At 33.3% G+C, this 24,719-nt stretch overlaps 3 protein-coding genes across 3 annotated transcripts; 1 reads left to right on the forward strand and 2 right to left on the reverse strand.

The window, feature by feature from the left end:
* The first annotated feature begins 4,747 nt into the window (after positions 1-4,747).
* Positions 4,748-6,179, forward strand: LOC133171855 (soma ferritin-like). Its single transcript, XM_061306647.1, has 4 exons — positions 4,748-4,973; positions 5,212-5,358; positions 5,632-5,757; positions 5,847-6,179. Exons 1-4 carry the CDS (start codon positions 4,869-4,871, stop codon positions 5,982-5,984), a joined length of 516 nt encoding a protein of 171 aa, XP_061162631.1. The 5' UTR covers positions 4,748-4,868; the 3' UTR covers positions 5,985-6,179.
* A 14,450-nt stretch (positions 6,180-20,629) lies between these two features.
* Positions 20,630-21,739, reverse strand: LOC133204801 (uncharacterized). Its single transcript, XM_061340550.1, has one exon. The coding sequence runs from the start codon at positions 21,737-21,739 to the stop codon at positions 20,630-20,632; it is 1,110 nt and encodes a 369-aa protein (XP_061196534.1).
* A 99-nt stretch (positions 21,740-21,838) lies between these two features.
* LOC133204802 (zinc finger MYM-type protein 1-like) lies at positions 21,839-22,873 on the reverse strand. The gene has a single exon (XM_061340551.1). It carries the CDS (start codon positions 22,871-22,873, stop codon positions 21,839-21,841), a length of 1,035 nt encoding a protein of 344 aa, XP_061196535.1.
* Between the last annotated feature and the right edge of the window lie 1,846 nt (positions 22,874-24,719).

The raw sequence follows: 24,719 nt of genomic DNA on the forward strand, positions 1-24,719 counted from the left end.
AATTAACAATTTTCAATTGCCAATGAGTACATGACTAATTAGTCATGTACTCGTTGGCAATTGAAAATTGTTTAATAGTGAAAGACACAGCAGTGATCTACGACTTTGTCATGGTTACCAGCAGTAAGCACATGATGGACAGATACGCTAACGTTCACTACTTACGAGGTATAACAAACACATCTTCACAAAAAAAAAAAAAAAAAAAAAAAAAAAAAAAAAAAACAGAAAATGTGACATGTGCACGTGACTGTCTCCAATAGTAGTTGTCGATAAAGAAAAAATAAATAGCAGACTTGACCAGCAAATAAGGAAGTATTTTATTTAGAGAAGATTTAAGTTTTAAATTTTTTCGACAAAAAATTCACATTTACGTATCAGATTGTATAAGGAATATGCTAATTTATGTTCAGTTGTTATTTTTAAAGATTCACAGAAAATAATCAGTCATGCGAATATGAATGTCAGCTTGTCGAAAACATGACAAGTCGAATCATATAAAAAAAATGAGATAATACAAAATATACATATGCCTTGTTAAAAAATGATTAAAGAAAAAAAAAAAAAAAAAAAAAAAAAAAAAAAAAAAAAAAAAACACCAAACAACAAACAAACATGATTATTTAATCCAAGTCCATCTAAATGAATGCCTTACAAATAGAACAAAATTAACACTTTTTCACAGACTGGTGTAGTTTTTATTCTGACGATAGTATACAGAATGAAATCTTGAGTTTTTTAGTCCGAGGAGGGATTGTCACATTGCTTGTATCTTTGTTCTTTGTAGCCCATCGTAATTTTTTTTCCAAGAAAATGCATTTTACTTCCATTCATAATATGTCATATTATGTCGATTCGATATATCCCAGTTAGCTTGAAATAAAAAAAAAATACCACAGAGTCTGACCCATCTGTTTCATATTTGGATATTTAACTAGAAAAAGACGTTAATGGTAACCAAACAACCAAGGTGATGACTTCAACTTTTCAACCGTCAACTTCCCTTACTTACGCAGCAATCACCTGCATATGGGGTTTATGTCTCTCAGTTGATTCGATACACAAGAGCATGCTCTACGTATGAACAATTTTTAAAATGAGGCAAGCTATTGACAAACAAGTTTATGAAACAAGAATATCAACAGTCTCATTTAAAGTCAGTGTGATAAATGTAGCGACAGTGCTAGTATAATCACAATGTTTCTTTAATACATTTTTTTTAAAAATAAATTTGTGCTTTGATATGGTCCCCGATTGTTGTAAGACGATGTTTAGTGCCGTATACAAGTTATTTTCTTCGCTGTTTAAGACTTTAGTGTTGTTATAATGTTAAACTAACTGTTACCGATAGTTTACTTTGGTGCATGTATACAGGATCATATAATTAAAACTCTGAATATTTATCTATTAAATTGTTACCTGGCATGTTTTCGCCACATGGTTGTTTTTCCGGAAGTGTGATTTCCCATAATGCAATTTTTTAAGATGTGAAAAGTTGTAAGCGGCGATTTATTTAAATTGTATGCCAATATTTCTTTAATTATTTCATTATGTTGTTTTACTTGTTTATATTTTCTTGTGAAACATTGGCACAATTTTTTTTTTTTTTTTTTTTTTTTTTTTTTTGCCTTGGGATTTGGGGTACCTCTATCGTGTATCGCCTGTGATTGGTTGATGATCAGTGGGCGATGTATCTGATTGGTTAGCTTATTTTGTGTCATTTCATAGTATCTGTAGTAAGAACGCGGACTTGCAGCAGTTGAATAGTAGACTACACCACTGTATCAAGGTGTGTTTAATTTAGTTCTTTTGGGTTAAGTTTGATAATATTAAGTGGTGTAGGGGAAAACTTTATTCAGAGATTGAATTATGTCTATTTACAAGTATAATACTGGTTTAAATAGATTCTCAAGTTTACTGGTTTATTACCTGTTGGGAAATATATTTCCCAGAATTAAGGAATTTTCCCCAGAATATTTATTAGGTCTAAGGTACAGGTGTAGTTAGACTTGCACATGGAATATTCATTACTGCATGGATGAGGCACCAGTTATAGATGTTTTTATTAGTATAGAAAACACCAGCGATTTTGTGAAAATTAAACGGTATTGTTTCCCAAGGTTCTGTTCTTGGGTCTTTACTTTTTTTTAGTATATATAAATGACCTACCATGTGGACTCTCAGGTCTCTCTAGACTATTTGCTGATGACACATCTGTGTCAAACACATCTAAAAACTTCAAGGACTTAGAAAAACTTACTAACCATGATCTAGGAAAAATTAATCAATGGTCAAAAAACTGGCTTGTAAAATTTATTTCTGAAAAAAACTCCCAAAATATTAATATTTGGCTGTAGTGAAGATGAAGTATCCAAACTAAGCTATAAGTTTGACAGTCAAGAAATCATTCCATCTTCTACTCACTGTCAAGTTGAACTTGCGTTTTCGAATTCTGGGAAATGGACAAACCACATTGATAATATTATTAAAAAGGCTTCAAAAGAAATTGCAGTTCTTAGAAAATTGAAATTATCATTAAATCGTGATTTTTTTTTAAACAAAGACGTATATTACATTTATTAAGCCCTTATTTGAATATGCATCAGAAGTATGGGATGATATTTCCGCAGCTGACTGTGAAAGGCTAGAGAAAATTTAATGAGAAGCTGCACGTATTGTAACTGGACTTCCTATTTACTCTCCCCGTAGTCTGATTAAAACCAGCCCCCGTTCTCCTTTCACTCGCCTGACGAGTGAAAGAGAAGGGGGGGGGGGTGGTTTTAATCAGACTGCTCTCCCCGTAACTCTTTATATTATGAAACAGGATGGGAAACACTTGCTTATAGACGAGAAAAGAAAAAGTTATGTTTAATCTTTAAAATAAAACATGGTCTCGCCTCAGAGTATTTTTCGAATCTATTACCTCCTGAAGTCTCACAAACAACCCAGTATGATTTACGAAATTGTAATAATATTGTTATACCCAAATGTAGAACGAACTTATTAAAAAAAACTCCTTCTTTCCATCTTCAATATCATTATGGAACGCCTTGCCTTCTGAAATCAGAAACTTTGAAACTGTAAATGCTTTCAAAAATAAGACTTCTTAAATGTGAATCTCCCCCAAATTATTTTTCTTATGGTGATAAAAAAACAAACTCAATTTTAACTAGAATGAGACACAATGTAAGCATCCTTAAGTCAGATTTATTTAAGGTTAGGCTTTCAGATAACACTCAGTGTTCTTGTGGATATACCAATGAACACACTGAACACTTTTTTTTGTATTGTAAAAATTATGCTGAAATAAGAGCAGAACTATTTCACACTATAAGAAATAACAAAGAAACAATAGACCTTGACACAATTCTATTTGGGGACCCAAACTTGGGACAACAAAATAATATGAACAATGTTAAAGAGGTACACAAATATATTAAAAAAATCGAAAAGATTTTTATGAATAACCAGCGTAACAATTCTGTGTCTATTACAACCCCTTTCCTTTCTTTCTTTGCACCCCCCTTTTCTTATTTCCCTGCACTTTTTTTGTATTGTACATTTGTTTGTTGTACATCACGTGTATATGTATATGTCATTTTGTTTGTGTTGGAGAGGACAATTCTAAGTTGGTAAAACTTGTGTCCAATCCTTTTGATTATGCATGGCCGTAGGAACCGGGGGGGGGGGGCAGGGCAGGGGGGTCCAGAGAGTCCAGAAATAGGTGCTGAAGTGGGTGACAGTTTTCTTCTCATTGTAGAATTTATGTATATAGGTGTATTACGTTTTTTTAAACATGGTTATCTCCATGTTTCGTCTTAAATATATGCTCACTAACTCGCATTTTATTTATCTCCCGTAAGAGTTATCTCTTCTTATCAGTGGGTCAATGAACCTTAATTATTTAGCCGAATTAATTAATAATTTAACATTATGATAATAATTCTATTTTGAAACTGCAAGCCTTTCCCCTTTCTATCAAGAAGAATTAATATTGTTTGATTTTAAACATTAAATTATTTGGAAATTAAGTTTTATGAGTCTTACATATGCCTACGCATTTTTTTTTTTTTATCATTGTCGATTTTTCAGATTTTATGTTATTTATTATAAAGTACAGAGGACACTGAAATTCCGATACGACAATACCTCAAAATTGAAGTAAATGTATATAGAGAGGGTTTTGTGAACGATGAGGTCACAGCACATTTTTACTTATATTTATGAAGCATAAGCATTGTAAAGAGTGGAAGTCATTTTATGTGTGTGTGTTGTTGTTTTTTTTAACTTGATGATTCAGTGAGAATTGATGTTAATGTCACTTGACAGCAATTAGCGTCTCTGTTTTCTTTACCTTAGATTCCACCATTATATTTTTAAAGGGCCTTCATTTTTGCGTAACCATGTTCTCAATTTAAATCTAAATTGTAACCTCACAGAGACAGTGACTGAACTTAAATCTCATAGAATTTGATAGTAAGCCATTGTAATCAAAAAGTATACAATAATATTTATCGTTGTGCACCTTATTTAGGTCATCTGAATCTTTATGAACAAACTTATTGCTGATATCCAGTGTGTATTGTTTACAAAACATTCAAGAAATCAACAGATACCTGTCGAATTGTATAATTTTGCAACGTGATCGCGCTCTGCTTAAAGTACGCATTGACAATTGAAGGTTAATCTTTGAACTTTGAGCCCTTGAAAGGTGACTCCGAATGCTATAAAAGCAGACGACAGACATATTCACGCCATACCTTGTCTTGCTGCGTCAGTGAACGTACGGACAAACCAAAAATTCTTAAATCCATCTTAATACAAGATATTTTTATTTTACCATCAACAAAAGGAAATTAACACCAACAATGGCAGAGGCACAGTGTCGTCAAAATTTCCACCAAGAGAGCGAAGCTGGCATCAACCGCCAGATCAACATGGAGCTGTATGCCTCCTATACCTACCAATCCATGGTAAGTCTATCTGCTTCAATAACCTGATTTCAAATACTCATTTTTGCTTTTTTTTAACTTGAAAGTTCAAGAAAATGTTTTGAATTTTCTATTGACGTAGAAATGTAGTTTGTAAAAATGTAGGAATTCCACTCAAGGAATCAACACAACTTTAGATAACGTATATAGGTTTTTTTTTATCTCCTCTCATATCACCGTCCAAATTACGATTTAAAAATTTGTCGTCTGCTTGTTGTAGTCCTTCTACTTCGATCGTGATGATGTGGCTCTCCCTGGATTCAGCAAGTTCTTCAAGAAAGCTTCTGACGAGGAGCGAGAACACGCCGAGAGGCTGATGAAGTACCAGAATAAGAGAGGGGGACGCATCGTCCTCCAGGACATCAAGGTCAGTAGTACGGGTATACTCAAAGTCAAATGAAATTTATAAAGTGGGACACAGAACGTGTATTGTATCACAGTATACAATCAAGGAATATTTACGAAAATATAGATTGGCATTGTAGCCGAAAATAGCTGCAGATTTCTAGCTCGTGGTCTGAAAAAAAATGTGATGGACGACCAGATCCAGTTTTTTCATACCAGCGAGCAACATATCTGCAGCTAAGCCAAAAATTGATACTAGTATAGTGTTTTAATTTTTTGCTATGATGCTTTATAGAAACCCGACCGTGATGAGTGGGGTACTGGCCTGGATGCCATGCAGGTGGCGCTTCAGCTGGAGAAGACTGTGAACCAGTCTCTTCTTGACCTTCACAAGGTCGCCGACTCCCACAAGGATGCACAGGTAAAATAAATACGTAGTTTACACGCTTGACAATGTAATAGCTTTTAAAAGTTTACATTGCTTTTAAACATAAATCCGATGAATTACAGATGACTGACTTCATCGAAACGCATTACTTGGAGGAGCAAGTGGACGCCATCAAAGAGATTTCAGACCACATCACGCAGCTGAAGAGAGTCGGAAGTGGATTGGGAGAGTATGAATACGACCGCCGTCTTGACTCTTAAAGGTCAAAGTTCAAAAGGACACTCAGTTATACACCCTTTAAAATTAAAAAAAAAAACTTTTTTGGGACATTGAAAGCTGGAAAATGTAAACAATTTTGTTATTTTTTAATAGATTAGTGGGAAAAAAGAAAATATAAGAATATGGGTGTAAAAAATGTTTGAAAAAAAAAAACAAATAAAAATTGTAAAAATTTACTTTGTGCTTCATTATTTTATATATAGCACAGAAAATGTGATGTTCTGTTCTAAATAGTCAATACTTAAGAGCAAAAATACACATCAACACTCTCATACAGTTGCGGTAACCTATATAATTATTGAAACTATTGATAAATAGATTGCAGCAGGTGTTTTACGTCGTATGTTCCAGCTTCAGGGCCTTGCACACTAATACCTTTTATATGACAGAAGTGCAAATATTTTAAAAAAAATCGATTTCACTTGCACTTTAAAACTGACTAAATATAATACTTTGTTAAAACTTCGATGTTTTGCCCATTAGACAGGAGGACTAGGATCATCAAGTCTTGAAAGTTACTGCATCTGCGGCCTTAGGGTGCAAACAATTCCAAAAATAGGCCATTGCGATATACTTTTGTAAATCTGCAGCGATATTTATATATGAAGGCTAGAATTATCAAACTTTTTAAAGCCATATATATGGCGTATCTGAGCTATTATAATTAAAACAATAATACGAAATTGAGTGTATATAATGATATTTGTTATATACGCTGAAATTAAAACTCTCACCGATTTTGAACTGGAAAAGCTGATATTTCTATGGTTAAATTGGCTTTAAATGTTGTTGTAATTGTGTTGAATATCTGGAATTTTACTTTTTCATTTTTTTTTAGATAGATGTCTTTGATACATACTACATGTATGAGGTCAAGGATCTCTATAACTTGCACCTTTGAATGTAATGTAGTACAAGGATACTTCTGATTTTTTGCTTGTTCTACAATTTACCTGAGGAACGTTTCTAGGCCCCTGGGGGTCGTAACATAAAGCTTGCTAAGTTTTTGACTTAAGTAGGGTCATAAGTATGTTTTAGGTACAATGTTAAGACCTGCCTAAGTACTACTTAAGTATGTCTTAAATCGTAACATAAAACGGACTTAGCTAGGTCATAGCTAAGTCAAACATATGTTCAAAATATTTTTTATGAATCGTCAAAGTTTTTCAATTTACTTATATATGTATTTGTAAAAATGATTTAGTTACGTTTTTAATCACATTTATATTAAAGTTGACGTCCTTACCTATCGGTTTTAGCTAGGTTAGATTAGATTCCCTATTTAAGGGAGATTTTGATTTTTTTCCTCCAATATCAGCAAGCAGAGACTGCAGACTTTTTTGATATACGCATTTACAAGTTAATGAAGGATGTAAAAGAATTGTTTTCAGAAAACAATTTTTTGTATATCTCCAACTTACATAAATCAACAACTCTCTCTCTCCCTCTCTCTCGTACATACGTTCACGGTAGTGAATCCTGTCTGAATCCTCGCTTGTTGCGTTCTACATTCAATCTAATTTACGGAAAATATTTATACGTTTTCTAGTCATCACCCTTTAATTCATCTACAATTTTTAAAATCATTTCATCTCATTTTTTTCACAGTTAACAAACAAATCCATGATTACTGTACACATTTACTTATAATGATTAGTGTTTATAACCTAGGTCCCACTTATATTTCAAACGTATCCCAAAAATAATATTTTGCATTTACATGTATGTCATTTAGAGAGTGATATTGGAATAAGAGATGAATACCCGCCTCTCACCCCCCCCCCCCCCCCCCCCGGACAGAAAACTAAAAAGTCTTATACCAGTAAATTAAATAGAGAAAATTATTTTTTAATGCAAAATATGAATAGAGGAATGTTTAGACATAGTAAGCTAACCTTGAATAGTTCTAATTATATGTTTAAGAAAGTTAAGACATACTTAAGTCACCTCTACCGACCGCCTAAGTTTTGCTAAGATTGTCAAATCTTAGCACGTTTCTAGTTACGGTCTTAAGTTTAAAACTATACTTAAGTCCTACTTAAGCATGGTCTTAGACTTAAGTACCCTTTATGTTACGACCCCCTGGTTCTTATTATGGGCTTAAAGGGGCTTAGACACAAATTTGAAGTTAATATTTTCTCAAATTTTCTATATAATATCATGACTTATATGTTGCTAGAGCAACTCACACGGAAATATAATAAAAACGTATTCAGGAACGTCTTTTTTCTGGATATAATCAAAACTACGAATTTTGGGACGTGTTTGATTGATACAAATCCTTGCACTGTCATAAATTTAATTTTATCCTTAATACTTAAGATAAGTAAAAATTGTGTTGTGTATTAATGAAATTTTTTAAAACTATAATCGCAAAATTCATAGTAGAAATGTGAGAAAGCAAAACAAATTTACAATTATAGCCAGTCCGTGCTCAGTGATGTGTGCAGAGTTTAACAAATTAAACACACCAGGTAAAACGTAGACATTAACAATAAAGGAGCACGTGCCCTGATTCAAAAACAAATGATTGACGTGATGTCAAGAAGAATGTCGTTGTTACTGAATTCTAAGAATATTCACGTAAGTTCAATCATTTAAATGGTTTTATTTTTTGGATAAAAATGGAATTTTAAAATGTAAACAATGTAACTGTGACTAGGCCCCTTTAATAGTTTATATTTATCTTTTTAAGCTCACCTGAGCTGAAAGCTCAAGTAAGCTCTTCTGATCACACCGTATCCGGCATCCGTCTGTCTAGCTGTCCGTCCGTCTGTAGACTTTTCACATTTTCAACTTCTTTTCAAGAACCACTGGGCCAATTTTAACCAAAGCTGGTACAAAGCATTCTTGGGTGAAGGGAATTTAAACTGTTAAAATTAAGGGCTAAGTCTCCTTACAAGGGGAGATGATCAAGAAAAGACAAAAATAGGGTGGGCCATTAAAAAATCTTCTTCTCAAGAACCACTGTGCCAGGAAAGCTGAAACTTATGTGGAAGTATCCTGGGGTAATGTAGATTCTAAATTATCCAAATCATGGCCCCGGGGGTAGGGTGAGGCCACAATAGGGAATCAAAGCTTTACAATGGAATATAAAGGAAAAATCTTTGAAAATCTTCTTCTGAAGAACCACTCGGCCAGAAAAGCTGAAACTTTTGTGGAATCTTCCTGAGATAGTGCAGATTCTACATTGTTCAAATCATGACCCCCAGGGGTAGGGTGGGGCAACAATAGGAAATCCAAGTTTTACATTGAAATATTAGGGGAAGAAATTAAAAATCAATGGGCCAGAAAAGGTGAAACTTATGTGAAAGCATCCTAGGGTAGTGAAGATTCTAAATTATTTTCAAATCATGGCCCCTGGGGTCAAGGTGGGGCCACAATACGGAATCGAAGTTTTACATGGAAATATATACGGAATCGAAGTTTTACATGGAAATATATAAAATAAATCCTCTCCCCAAGAACCACTGGGCCAGAAAAGCTGAAACTTATGTGGAAGCTTTCTGAGGTAATGTAGATTCTAAATTGTTCAAATCATGACCCCCGGGATGGGTTGCGACCACAATAGGGAATCAAAGTTTTACATTGAAATAAATAGGAAAAATCTTTAAAAATCTTCTCGTCAAGAACCACTGAGCTAGAAAAGCTGAAACTTATGTGGAAGCTTTCTGGGGTAGTGTAGATTCTTAATTGTTCAAATCATGACCCCCAGGAGTAGGATGGGGCCACAATAAGTATTACAATTGGGAAAATCTGAAGAACATCAGGGCCAAAGCTATTCAGGTGAGCGTTGTGGCCCATGGGCCTCTTTTTTCTTTAATAAATGTTTGGGGTTGATGGTATAATTGCACTTATACTTACCTGACACACATTATATACACGGAATGAGTCTTGTCTGAAAATAACTCTGAGTGTAAAAAAAAAGTGCTTCACTTCTGTCAAGTTTAGAAGATATACTCTCAAGTCATGTGTTTCTGTCATTTGTCTGTCCGTAAAAAGTTTCAATTTCTGAAATCAGAGAATATTTAGCAAGGAAAGGTAGAAGAAAAGAGAAGAAATCTTAAAGAAAATACTCTGAAAGCCGACTTGATAGAACACTAGAAATTACATGAATTACAAATATAGAAAATTTGAATTCTTTGAGGTATACATGTATATATACATGTACTAGTATGCGATCTAGATCTTTTTTTTTTTGGCCTATATACTATCATTGTTTCATGTATATAAAATAATAAAACACAGGCATGTCTTTCAGATTGTTAAATGACTGGCTATACATGTACCAAGACTCAAATTCAGTGGACATTGATTAGGTGAAATTTGATTCCACATGGTGTCATCAGTGTCAAATGAATATTCTTGTAATGCTAATAAATATATTAATTGATGTATTTTTCCCAAGTTTCACTTTTTTTTAAGGATTTATGTGTGTTTGTGGTTTTTTAAAAATAATATACATGTAGTTTGTTATAGACAGAGGATTTGTGTGTGTGGCTGTGTGTGTACAAATAATACTTTAAAATATTTACTACTTACAGAATTTAAATGTTTGAAAAAAATGTTATGCACCTTACGCAATTAAATATTAAACCCTAGTGGTTGGAATTTACAATATAGGAGCTCTTTTAGTCAGTAACTTTGCGATAAAGAATTATTGGGTCCAATAAATGAACTTATCTCACAAGTTATGCTTTATTACCAAAAGAGCTTTCCTTGGTTCTGAACAAATATATGCACGTGTAGTTTGTTTAACTATGTTATGGCAATGTTTCCTACACCAGACAATGTGGGGAAAACTCTCATATTAACGACCTGCATGCATTTAAAATCGATATATGTCCTACTGATATCCATCGACACTGCATCACAAGTTCCTCTATAATAATGTAGTACATGCAAAACCAATTCTTACAAATGAACTTGTTTTCAACCAATGAACATTTTGACTGTAACAATAAAACTTCGGTATCTCGAACTCGGTGGAACTGACATAAAACTAAAATTACAAGAGTGTTCGAGATAAAAAAGTTTAAACTATCAACTAGAGTTGGACTCGATTCACTAATGGCATGTTTCTGCACCACTTGTCACACGCTTATCAACGTTGACTCGTCAGTTGTTTATTGTCGACTCATCAGATAATAATGTCGACATGTCACTGACAGATCTAATTTGTTGACTTGTCACTTATTCACATGTTTAAAAATTGAACAAGCATAGATAGTGCCATCCAGTTGACAACATATTTTTCTGACATATCGACATAATCATCTGACAAGACGACATCACTTTCTAGCAAGATAACATAATTATCTGACTGGTCGACATAAATATCTGACTGATCGACATAAATATCTGGCAAAAAGATATAAATATCTGACAAGTCGATATGAAATATGACAGGTCAACATCATTAACTGATCTGACAAGTGGATTTTAGATAATCATATTGACTTGTCAGATAATAAGGACGATTTGCAAGATATTTTTGTCGACTTGTCAGATAACTATGAGTCAGAAAATTATGTCGATTTGTCAGAAAGTTGCGTCGATTTCTCAGATAATTATGTTTACTTGTCAGGTATTATGATTACTAGTTAGTGGTGTCAACACACTATAATAATAGATACTGAGCTTCTAGTCATGACGATAATTATAAAACAAGTCATCATAAAGATCTGAAAATTTGATATAAACACCTGACAAGTGGTGGCAGAAATAAGCCTACATACGATTCGACAATTTTAAAACTTTGGTTGTAAGCTGTGGCGGCGTTTTCCTGCCGCCATTTGTCAGAATTTGATGTCGACTTGTGGGATGTTTATGTCGACTTGTGAGATTTTTTTCTTGACTTGGCAGTCATTCAACTGTGTAAAACTTCAACATGAACATGTGTTCATACTACGTTTGTTCCATCCAGCTGATAACATTTTTCTGACAAGTCAACATAATCATCTGACAAGTTGACCTCACTTTATGGCAAGTCATCATAATTATCTGAAAAGTGGGCATTTTATCTAGCAAGTCAACATAATTATCATCATTAATCGACATTATTATTAAAGCGTATAAATGCCACCAAATGACATCAACTTGTCACCATAATATCTAACATAAGACATACGTTTCCAACAAGTAAACCTTTCTTATTTACTGATAAGTAGACTTTATGTTCTGATAAGTACGCATGGTTTTCTGAAAAGTGGGCTGAATTTTCAGACAACATAGTTATCTGACACAATGACATAATTATCTGACGAGTCGTCATATTTTTCTGACAGCTTGACATTATTTCTGACAAGTTTATATGATTTAATTGAAATTATCGACTTGCCAGATGTTATTTTTACTTGTCTGATAATGTACGATGTTAGATCTTCTTTTCAGAAAATTATGTGATCTTGAAAGATATTTATATTGACTCCTCAGATATTTATGTTGACTCATCAAGTTCAAGTTCTTTATTTCTTTGCGTCATACGACACATCAGATTACATATATAAACATATATACAATATTGTAAAATATAACAATATGAGAGTGAGCGTAATCAATAAATAGCAAGTAAACTATGTAGGACGTGTTTTCTAACAGGCAACTGTAATTATGAAATACTTAAAAATTTACAAATGTTTCATTCTTCTAGTGGAAGCTTGATATAAATATTTTCCAAGGTTACAAAGTTCCTTTATATTTTGTACACTTAGAAGTTGAATTAATTTCCAAACACTGGATTTCTTATAATAATACTTTTTCAAATACTTAGATCTAAGGTCATGATAAAAAGGACATTGTAAAATAAAATGAAATTCGTCTTCGATAACATTCAAAGAGCACATTTTACATAATCTGTTTTTTCTAATTTCATTAACATATCTACCAGTTTCAACATTTAGATTATGTGCAGATAGTCTAATTCTAGCAATTTGTATTTTGTACATATAATTAATAGGTTTACGCAAGTAATATTGTATACCAAAATTATCAACCAAATGTTGGTATAGCGGGCTACGGGCATTGCTACAAATATTAGAAATCATAGTATGATTATTCACCTCAAGGAATCTTTGTTTTACTAACATGTAAGTATTATCATTGAAATCTGCATCAAATATATAGCCAAGTCCCAGTTTATGAAGTTCATTTTGAATATCTCTGATCCAACTATCATTATTCCTTACTCTTTCTTCCAAGCATGATTTTAGTAGAATATTTTGTGTCCCCTTTAGTTTCAAAAAATATTTTATAATTTTCAATTTTCTAGATTCCCTCATAGGCATTCTTCCAAGTTCGAAATACACAAGATTGTTACAGGCACTTTTTTTTAAACGAAGTAACTTTTTACAAAAGAGACTTTGTATTTTTTCTACATCTGGAGCTTTATGAAATCCCCACACCTCTGCTCCATAATTAAGAATACTACATACATACATTTCAAAAAGTGATATTTGAGTTTCGACATTAAAATCAAAGTTGCAGAATTTTTTGTTCAACGCATAAAATGCTTTTCTTCCCTGTTCAGCTACGTGCTTTTGAGTTATATTAAATTTACCATTATAATTGAAACACATTCCTAGATAACTGAATCTATCTACTATTTCAAGTTCTTTTCCATTGTAAACCCATTTTTCTTCATTTCGTAAACTTTTACCATTTCTAAAAACTAAAATTTTGGTTTTATCTGTATTAACTTCAAGACCCCATTTCTTATTATAAGTACTTAATTCATTCAATAATGTTTGAAGTGACATTGGTGAGTCTGCAATAAGTACCATATCATCTGCATACATCAATAAAAAAATGGAAATTAACTGCAGTTCAACATAAGGACAATTGTTTTCTAAAAAATGCATCTCACAATCATTAACATATAATGAAAACAATAGAGGTGATAAAACCTCCCCCTGCAGTAAGCCCACATTATTTTCAAAATACTCCGACAGCATACCATTGAACTTCACACATGATTTCACACTAGCATATAATGATTTAATAATATTGAACATTTTGCCTGTTATACCTTGTTTAACTAATTTACACCACATTTTAGCTCTATCAATTAGATCAAATGCTTTTCGATAATCTATAAAACAGCAATATAGTCGGCCACCCTTTTTCTGCAAAAATTTATTAACTAATGTTTGTAGTACAAATATTGCATCAACCGTACTATTTCCAGGTTTAAATCCAAACTGCGCGTCTGTAATAACATTATTCAAACTATCCCATTCTAGCAGCCTAGCATTTAAAATGGAAGTGAATAGCTTACCTAAACAACTAATTAAAGTAATGCCTCTATAATTATTTGCATCATTACGATCACCCTTTTTAAAAACTGGTATTATACAACCCTTAGACCATTCACTAGGAAAAAACCCTGAATTAAATATTGAGTTGAAAAGTTTTGTTATGATGGGTAATAATGAATTTTTACATTCTATCAGTAACTCGTTAAGGATAAGGTCCTCACCACAACTCTTATTTCGTTTTAGTTTACCAATTGCTTTTATAATTTCATTTTCGGAAATTTCAACTTCTAATTCCTCAAAAATAGCATCGTTTACATCAGACTCGACATTTCCATTTGATGTGTTTATGTCATTCTCATAGTTGTTCAAGTTTTTAAAATGATCAAAAAACTGATCTAGCGTTATATCACTTGCACTGTTTTTAGTTTTGCATTTGGAAAAATATCTAAAAAATTGTTTGGGATTGTATTTCTTTAAAAAATCTAACATATTACCTTCATAGCGTTTGTATTGTCTTTTAAGCCTATACTCATACTTTTTGTACAAATGTTTCTTATATACCAACATTCTATGATTCTCCACAGTTTTACAAAAATTGAAATCACGCAATGCTGATTTATACTCTAAATAAAGTTTTCTACAGTTTTCATTAAACCATGGTTTATCTTCCTTATTACATTTTTGACCATTCATTGCCTTTTGGTATGAACTATATTTTACATTACATCTGGGTAGGACAATATTATTTACAACATTACAAAATTCATTGACACTCACATCTACATCACCTTGACTTTCTAAGTTCTTATTTGCTATTTCAGACAGTTTACCAATATTTTCATCTAAATCGTTAATAACATAATTTACATTTTGTGCATTCCATTTCACCGAAGTACTATATGACCTAGAACATTGAACATAATTATACTCATGTGACCCATGTCTTGTAAAATTTGAATTTAAAACGAACGTGATTGGACAGTGGTCAGACAAATGTGTAAATGTACCTGAATTGAAATCAACAACTTTGTCAAAATATTGATAATGTATTAATACGTAATCAATGAGACTACAACCATTGTGATTATAAAAAGTGAAATTTCCCTGAATGTCCCCTTTATGTCTACCATTAACAATGCGCATACCAGATGATTTACACAGTGATTCTAATTTCCTACCAAAGGTGTTGACTTGTGTATCCATGTTATTACGACAAACAAAGTTATCATCACATTCATAATCAAAGGTGCTTAACAAGTTACCCATTTCCTTAGTTAATACATCGTTTTGAATAAAATCATCTCTCACACCTATTCTTGCATTGAGATCACCGGAAATAATAACAATACCCTGGTCTTTATATTTATATATCGATTCTTCTAAGCAATAATACAGATCTAATTCGTCTAACCTGTTATTATAAAAAGTACTATTTTCCGGGGGAATGTAACAAAAGGCAAATAAAAATGGTATATCGCCGGTAGTTAGTTTTACCCAAATAATGCTGTCATGAATATTTTCTAATACCGACACTACATTTTTTAAGTGATATTTGTACAAAATAACTATACCACCACCTAAACCAACAGATCTGGGGAAAACATATTTACAAAACCCAGGTAAATCAGGAATATGTTCATCATTTATCCAACATTCACACAAGAAAACAATATCATGGTTTTTAATGATTGATAGGAAAGAGTCGTCGCTCAGTTTATCCAACAAGCCTTTCCCAATGTTCCAGGAGATTATTGAAACATTAGACAGTTCACTCTCGGCGCCCCCCTATCTGGCTTGATTGTCATTGACTGCCACACTTGAATTGACGCGATCACTCTCACCTGTACCCTGAGCACTTAACTGTACTTCGTAATCCATGAAATCTTCTCCACCGTCACACGGGTTGTAAAGCTCACCGTTTACTATGAGTTTGTCACGTACAAGTTTTACACGATTGCCCTCCTCTCGTAATCTTTTTACTTCAGGTAGAAGTTGTTTTCTACGATCTTCTATTTTAGCTGGAAATTGCTCCCGTATCCCGTATGGTTTATTTTTCAGCATGTAGCCTCGGTCCTTTACCATATCCCGTTCTTTGTTATAAAGAAATCGTGCCACAATCGTTCAGATATTTGAATCAACTTGTAGGATAATTATGACAGCTTGTCAAATGATTATGTTGGCATGGCAGATCTTTATGTCGACTTGAAAGAAACTTATGTCGACTTGTCAGAAAAACATGTTGTCAACTCGAGGATTCAAACTGAGCATGGACACATTTTTCTGTTGATGTTTTAAGCATACGAATAAGTGAAAATTCGACATAGTTATCTGACAAGTCGACATAATTTTCTGATAAGTCGACAAATTATCTGACAGGTCGATATAACTACCTGACAAGTCATCATAATTATCTGACAGAGAGTGACAGAACAATGCCACCATAACACGCTTTAATAAAATGACATTGAGTTCCTAGCCGTGTTGATTACATGTATTATCTGACAAGTCGACACAAACATCTGACAAGTTGACATAAATATCTGACAAGTGATTTCTGTGATGGCATATTTCTGCCACCACTTGTCAGATATTAATGTCGACTTGTGTATTTATGGTAACCTTGTCGGATCCTTATGTCGACTTGTCAGATAATAATTTTCAAGTCTAGGAACTCTGTATCCTTTGAAGAGCGTAAATGCCACTAATGACATTTACTTGTCATCATATTATCTGACAAGTCGACAGTAGTGTTTAAAATAATAATCTTAATAATCTGAAAAAAAACAACATAATTTTCTGACAAGTAGAAATTAATTTCATATAATCGACATAATTTTCTGACAAGTCAGCATAATTATATCCCACAAGTCGTCATATCTGACACGTCGACATAATTTTGTACATGTCATCATAATTATCTGACAAGGCCACATGTTATTTCTAAAATCGACTTGTCACATGTTATGTCGGCTTTTCAGGTAATGATATCGACTTGTCAGATGTTATGTCGACTTGTCAGATAATTCTGAAGACTTGCTAGAAAGTTGTGTCGACTTTTCAGATGATTATGTTGACTTGTCAAACCTTTATATCGACTTGTCAGATCTTATAAATATTATCTTGTTAGAAAAATATGTTGTCAACTGGATGGCAGAAACCAAACTGGACATGGACACGTTTTCATTTTGAATTTCTACAGACGTCTAGTAAATAAGTGAGAAATCAACAAAAAGATCTGATAAGTCTACATAATATTATCTGACAAGTCGATATGAACAACTGACAAGTCAACATAAACATCTGACAAGTGGTGACAACAATATGCCACCATAGGTGTTATTTGACAACATATGATACTTTTCATCGACTTCATGAAAAATTTCTGAATGAAGTGTTAGATCATATCCTCTTGAACGTTTAAAACTGAAGTATTTTACTTTTTACACTCCAGCTATTCACTTACATGTAATTTACATTAAAAATGACAAACTGTCTAGGTTTTATCTATAGCAGTTACGGTGTGTTGTTGAATGTTTCAGCCTTTTTAGTGTAATGATAACGCTTATCTTATGTGTTGTTTATGTAATGTAGATAACTAAATGCCACAGTACTTCATAAGTAGCCTTAATTCAGGGACGAAAGTGAGAAATTCCGCGGGGGAATGGAACCTTTCCAAAAGCATTTTAAATTGGTGGTGATCTTTGGACACACTTAAAACAAAATTTTTATTGTGTGTGTGGGAGGGTATTTATTGGGAGGTTGTTTTGTTGTTGTTTTGTTTTTGGATGTCTCAATTCTCTCTATTTGTGTAAATGCGAAGATATAACTTGGGGAAAATTTCAGTACAGAAAAACAAAATTGCAAAAATGCAGAATTTTAAGAAAAAAATTGTGTATTTAATGAGTCTAAAATTTTACAATGAAAACAGCATGTTTTCATGAGTCGATGAATATTTTTCTATAACACGTTTATATTTGATCTGGTCAAATTTAATTATGTTCAACAAATTCACAGTAATTGTTAGCAAGCCGCGGAACATTTTTACCTGGACGTCGGTTGAAAAAACTTAGTGGACGGAATTGACGCTTGATTTTTATATAGATTAAAGCTATAAATCCTGTATGTGAGGTTGTATTAAAATTAAAATAGCCATCTTAAGTGATTGACATTTCCTTTTTAAATAAATTCATTGATCTATCGAAGATATCATAAAATGTTCTTCATCATTGTCCTATTAACAATATATTTAAGGGAGCCGACTGGGGTTTTATTGTGTGAAAACTACTATAGAGAAACTCTTTAATTTTATATCATATATACCTTACATTGACTTCAGTATACATGTCAAGTTTAGTGAAAATCTACCGTCTGGTTATTTTTGAGGGACCGTCTCAAAATACAGGTACATTTACTATAGGATTATGTAGAAAAATACCATTTTTTCGCAGTTCGGAGCAAATTATACAAATACTACAGGACTATAGACTTTTTGCTCAAATTTTATTATTTGATGGGTAATACTATATTGTACATTTTGTGCAAAAAACACAAAATTCTACCGTCTGGTTTCCAGAGGGGGCATCTCAAAATGTTAAAATTCATGAAATTTTCCGGTTTTTATGGAATACAACAAAACATGACAGGTACCACAGATTTACATAAAAAATAATAACAATGATTGCTAGATTTTCAATTTCCTATGTTTAAAATTTCAAGAGCATATATTTTATACTTCTTATTTTATGGCGTAATTAATGACCCCGCTTAAAGAACTTCGGTTATTCATAACGTCAAAAACACACCATTACGACGTCTTTCTACCCATCATTTGAAAAATCGTTAAAAAATCAGTTAATTAAAAACGTAATTAGATTTTTTAACCTCATATTTCCTAAATTTGTTATTTATTATAAATTTTGTAAAAATAGTTGCTTTAAAAGAGTTAATACGCTTTATTTTACTATGCTGCGCGAAGTATTGCGCAATGAAAACCCCGTCGGCTTTATTCATCCCTGTTGAAATTTACAGAACAAAGAAGTAGAAGTCGGGGGGGGGGGGGTCACTTTCTTTTATCTTAAGGAGGAGAAGGACCTTGAGCTGAAAAAATACTTGTCATTCAATTTTTTTCATATTTTGTTTATTTCTAATTAAGTATGTCCCACATATCTTAAAGCAGTTATATCATTAGGTTTCTAACCTTATTTTGGAGATATTGATTGACAAATACTATGCCCTACAGTATCTAAGTGAAGTTTTAATTCTCAATGTTTCCGGGCGCATTACTCTGTCCATAATGGGATTTTTTGAGCATACATAAAAAATATCAAAGTGGACATGTATCTTTTAAAAAATTTCAGAGTAGCAAGTTTTGTCTATCACACTGCATCTGGATAGGGAAAATTATGCACTTTTTAAGACAACTTAAACAATAAAAAACGTAATTTACAAAAAATTCTATCATTCAATATTTTTTAATTTACGTTGAAATGCATATCCTTCAAATTATTGATTAACTGTAAAAGTTTCGAATGATGAAGCTGACCTCATTATTTCACAGGACATCGTTAAAGAGGACATAAGCGTGACAAAAACCTTCTCGAGTACGGGAAAAAACAACTATGACGTCACACGTAAGCTAAATAAGCGAAATAAGATATACCTACATAAGATTTCCGTCATCAGCCATCCAAAAATAACTTTTGTGTTCCCCGTTTCTCAAAATATTTCATCATATACTGATTATGACCTGTTTTACATAATAATACCGCCCCTCTGTTCACCGAGTATGATCTTCTGTACTAACAGATCGTGTATGACGTCACCGACTTGTTGGACGCGCAGTTTAGAGAAACAGAGGAGTGGATCAATCTTTTTCATAATTTGTTAATGTTTACAAGAATGTTAATTTTTTTTTAATTTTTCTTATATAAGATCAGAGGCGTAGTCACAAACTTAAAAGTGGGGGGGGGGGGGGCTCAAATCCAAGAAAGATGTAAAATGTGTAATATAAAGAAATTAAGATGTAAAACATGTAATATCAAGCCCCTGTCTAAGTTGAATGAGAGGACTTCAAATAGTGCACTTAAAAGTTGATCGACATTCATCACAGGTATACCGAAATCAGAATCCAATACTTGCAGCTATCTTGTAGAAATTACTAATCTTGGTGAGATTCGGATTGGCTAGGATATATTCTAAAGTACATAGCTATTAGTTAATAGTTTCCAAAGTACAGTTTCAGACTTGGAATCTTCTGGATGAATAACTTTGCTATTTCTTTGATGTTGACTTGGTCAGTTCTCTCTTTGTGAACAAAACAAGTCATACAGTGATTCAATCTTGCCTGCGTCATTGTACTTCGGAGGTAGGTTTTAATCCTCCTTAAGGACGAAAAAGATCTTTCTGCATGGTGTGGCAGTTTTGACTGGAACACTAAGATAAATTTGTACAAGCTTCGTAACTTCTGACAGAAGTTTCTTTGTGATAGGCTCCTTCATGTGTTGACAAATTGTATCTATCAAGGTAACTTTTTTGATTTTATTTTCACTGTCAACTTTGAAAATATCAGGCAACATTTTGAGCTGCTGTTCAAGCCTCGGAAAAGAAATATCATCTTTGTAAAGCATGGCAATTTCTTCAGACACAGAATAAAACTCTCCATTTGCTGCATTTAACAAAAGTGATTCGATTTCCTTGACAATGGTCATGTTCTTTTGTTCAAATCTGTTTTCAAGAGTACCTACAGCTTGTTCTAATGCTTCAAAGAACTGCTGTTTAAAGTAACCCTTGGTATTATCATATCTATGGGGATTGGATCCATCATCTAATCTTTTGGGAGCACGCCTATATCTTGGCAGTGATGGTTCGTGTGTCAGGTCTTTTGTCTCTGCACAAACTGCATCATAAAAGTCAGAAAACACAGAGTCATTTCTTTGGCGCTCAAAGTAGGATACAGTGGCTTTTGATGCCCTGATAGCATCCTGTGCTGAAGTATTTTTCCCCTTGATTGAAATGGATAACTGCTCAGATGCAGCAAATATTAAGTGTGATAGCTTCAATCCAAAATATGTTGAAAACTTTTCCATCATAGCCAGTTGTCCACCTGCTCGTCTGGAGTATTCATCATTTGTATTAGTATGTATGTCATCTAAAAAGTCTTGTAGAACTTTGTAGTTCTGTATTACAGATTCTATAGCATATGTTCTAACAGTCCATCGAGTTGGACAAATTGGTCTGAGGTTTGGTGAACTAAGATTTGTTTCTTGCAATTTCTTTTGCATGAAGAGATGTTTTCTCTTTGGAGATAGACAAATAAGTTTTTCAATTTCAGTGACCAAGTCCATTGAATCACGTATTGCGGAACATGTTTTGGTAACATCTTGAACACTAAGATTAATACAATGAGCAAGACAGTGGACGCTTATGGCAGATGGATACTGGTTCTGGATTTGTTTTGCTACACCTGTTAAGTGTCCCGACATATTTGGCGCACCATCATATGCCTGACCCCGACATAATTCTAAGGGCAAACCACTTCTAATAAGAACATCTTTCACTGCCAAAGCTATATAGTCACTTGTTTACGAATGAATTTCAAAAAGACCTAACATATCTTCATGAATATTGAAACTGTCATCAACCCATCTGACACATACAACTAACTGTTCTTTGTATGCAACATCCATAGTCTCGTCTGCCATAATAGAAAACCATTTTGCCTGTCTTACATCATCAAGCACTGATCTCAAAATTTCCAGTCCAATCAGAGAAATTTGTTCATTCACAATTTCTGGAGAAATATATCTCCCTTTTTCAATCCATGACAAGATTGTTGGGTTATCTTCAGCTCGCAATTTAAGTAGCTGAATGAGGTGACCTTCAGATTCACTGTGTCCTCTGACTGCAAGTCCCTGTCGTAATAGAAATTTCAAGGAAGACAACTGACAGGAGAGTGCTAATCGTCTTTTCTTCTGGTCTTCCTTTTCCTTTTTATCTATCTGCTCATTTACAGCCATGGCACCACTTTGCAATCGCCTAATATTTGATTCTGCTTCTTTATGAGCTGATGAATTTTCATGTGTCTTGAAACGATTAATGGCTTTTTTCCAGTTTGAAAAGCCATTTTTAGAAAAGGCCAATTCCGCATTTTTACTCAGCATCAAAAGTTTTTTCTTAGCAGCATCTCGGCAGAAAAAGCAGAAGACATTTTTTCTGGTTGTGCAAAGTGTAAGCCAAGGAAAATCATCAAACCAATTTCCTTGAACAGCTCTTGTTATGGTTTTATTCTTTCTCTTTATTGTGACTTTTGTTTGTTGAAGTGTGTCTTTATCACGTGGTTGAAATGGAGTGGGTAAAGTACAGCATATGTCTCCACAATCATCTCTGAGTGCTGTTTTTTTAGAGCAACTTTTGTCAGCCAATGATTCGATAAACTCTGCATTTTCTGTGTCAACTAAATTCTGTTTTTCTTCTTGTAATACTTCCCCTTCCATAATTTTTTGTGCACTTTCCTTGTTGCTGTTCTCTTTGGCAGAATCCTTATCGTCTATGACTTGACATTTCTTTTCTTCATACAGCGTGCTTGGTTTGTCACTCTGATTGGATTTAATGTCCATTTTTTCTGTCTCATTATGTATGATCAAAATTGATTTTTCTTTATATGCTGTAAATGTTGATGGTTTCGTATACCTTCAGTTTGTTTCTCGGATGTTTTATTCTTTTTCTGAAAGAAAGATTTCTGTTGCTTAACTTTTTTTCTTGATTTCTGTGGACTTTCTGACAGTTTTCTTTTTTAATGAACTGATGTTTGTTTCTTTACGAGTGGTACAAAATGATTTGGTTCAAACAGAGCACCATCACGTGTATCAAAATTGCCATCTCTAGTCCACATGATATACATAATCTCAATGTGCCTTTCATTTACTTCATTTGAACGTAGTGGGTAAAATAAATTGTTGAAAAGTGGCCTGATTCCCATATTAACCTCAGGATAAACAGAGTATATAGGGCGTTGGAGAACTGTGGCCAATGCCATGATATGTATTAAACCAGACCATGCCTTATCTGTACATGTAGAATGTGCAACATTTCTCACATTGGTTTCATTTTCACTGCTAATCTCAGCTGTAGGAAATATCATTGCTCTGGCATCACTTAAATTCCTAGACATAAATTCTGGGTTCTTGATGACAGTTTCCAGAGCAGGATGATCTGTGTACAATTGTCCATTGCTGAAGAGTTCGCAAGCAGTTAAAATTCGTAGACTTGTGGACAAGTGCTCATCTCCACAGAGCACAAGTGATGCACTATTATATAAGCAATTTCCATTCCCCGTGCATTTCAGGGCTTGTTGGCCACCTTCATCTACTTTTATTTCCGATGGAATTAACACTGACGCTAATTTATCTGATTGGAGTCTTTCATAATCAGATTGACAAGATTCATCCTGGACTCTTCGCAAATGTTTTAAACGTATGCTTACCACAGAGTCCTCATCGTTTATCTTCATTGCTGACAATAAATTGTCAAGTTCATTCATTGTTCTAAAATAAAATTCCAGGTGTTCAAATAAATTTAGCTTGATTTTTGTTTTAGTTACAGTAACATTAATATTTTAATTTGTTAACTCCAGAATAGCTTGAATGAGTGGTCTTATACAACAGTTTCATCTATGACTGTATTAATTCTACATCAATTTAATCCTTTTGCTAATAACACAAAACAAAATAATCATAAAAACTTACTGATTGAAAGAGATGGTCAGACTGCAAGCATATAATCACTAATGATTGAATTAGCAAATAATTAAAAAATCCAGAGGTTTGACAAATCTTACTGCAAGGCCAATGTGTTAAACAAGAAATGAGATACAGCAAATAAATAATGGTTTTTAGATGTCAGCACAAGGGGCAGTTTGTGCTTCTCATTTAATTTTGTTAGATAACAGATGCTGACTGAAACAGAAACGTCTAAACTTAGGTCAGATTTATGGCCCGTACTCCCTATTCCAAACATGTGAACACAAGAGGTCTTGACAGATTTAATTATTATATTACATTACTATTACTAGCTTACTCAGTTGTTGCTGAAAATAAAATAAATTTGCCATAAAATGAGGTTTAATATGATTTCAACATAGCTGTGATTTTGTTCTACATTAAGTGGGGAGGGGGGGCACAGACATACTCTTGCCCCCCCCATATCTGAAAGTGTGGGGGGGCTAGTGCCCCCGCGGCCCCCCCCCCCCCACCTTGTGACTACGTCACTGAAGATGGTAATTAAAGTTAAAAAATTGTCAAAAAATTATACAAGAACTGATACTTTACACGTTTTGCACTTATATAAACGGAGACTATGACGTAGTTAAACAGAGTCATGTGACCATGTGTCCTTCATCCCCTTAAGGTCAAGATCTAGTAAATGACTTTAGACTGTCTTTTTGGTGCTAGATCCATTATGACG

The sequence above is a fragment of the Saccostrea echinata genome, unplaced genomic scaffold (assembly GCF_033153115.1).
Source record: "Saccostrea echinata isolate AGI-Se365-2 ecotype Australia unplaced genomic scaffold, CSIRO_AGI_Sech_v1 ptg000054l, whole genome shotgun sequence".
In the NCBI taxonomy this organism is placed as follows: domain Eukaryota; kingdom Metazoa; phylum Mollusca; class Bivalvia; order Ostreida; family Ostreidae; genus Saccostrea; species Saccostrea echinata.

Coding starts and splice junctions, on each gene's coding strand:
- LOC133171855 (XM_061306647.1), top strand. CDS start 4,869: ATGGCAGAGGCACAGTGTCGTCAAAATTTCCACCAAGAGAGCGAAGCT. Junction 5,359..5,631: donor TCGTCCTCCAGGACATCAAG/GTCAGTAGTACG, acceptor GATGCTTTATAG/AAACCCGACCGTGATGAGTG. Junction 5,758..5,846: donor ACTCCCACAAGGATGCACAG/GTAAAATAAATA, acceptor GATGAATTACAG/ATGACTGACTTCATCGAAAC.
- LOC133204802 (XM_061340551.1), bottom strand. CDS start 22,873: ATGGACATTAAATCCAATCAGAGTGACAAACCAAGCACGCTGTATGAA.
- LOC133204801 (XM_061340550.1), bottom strand. CDS start 21,739: ATGTCGGGACACTTAACAGGTGTAGCAAAACAAATCCAGAACCAGTAT.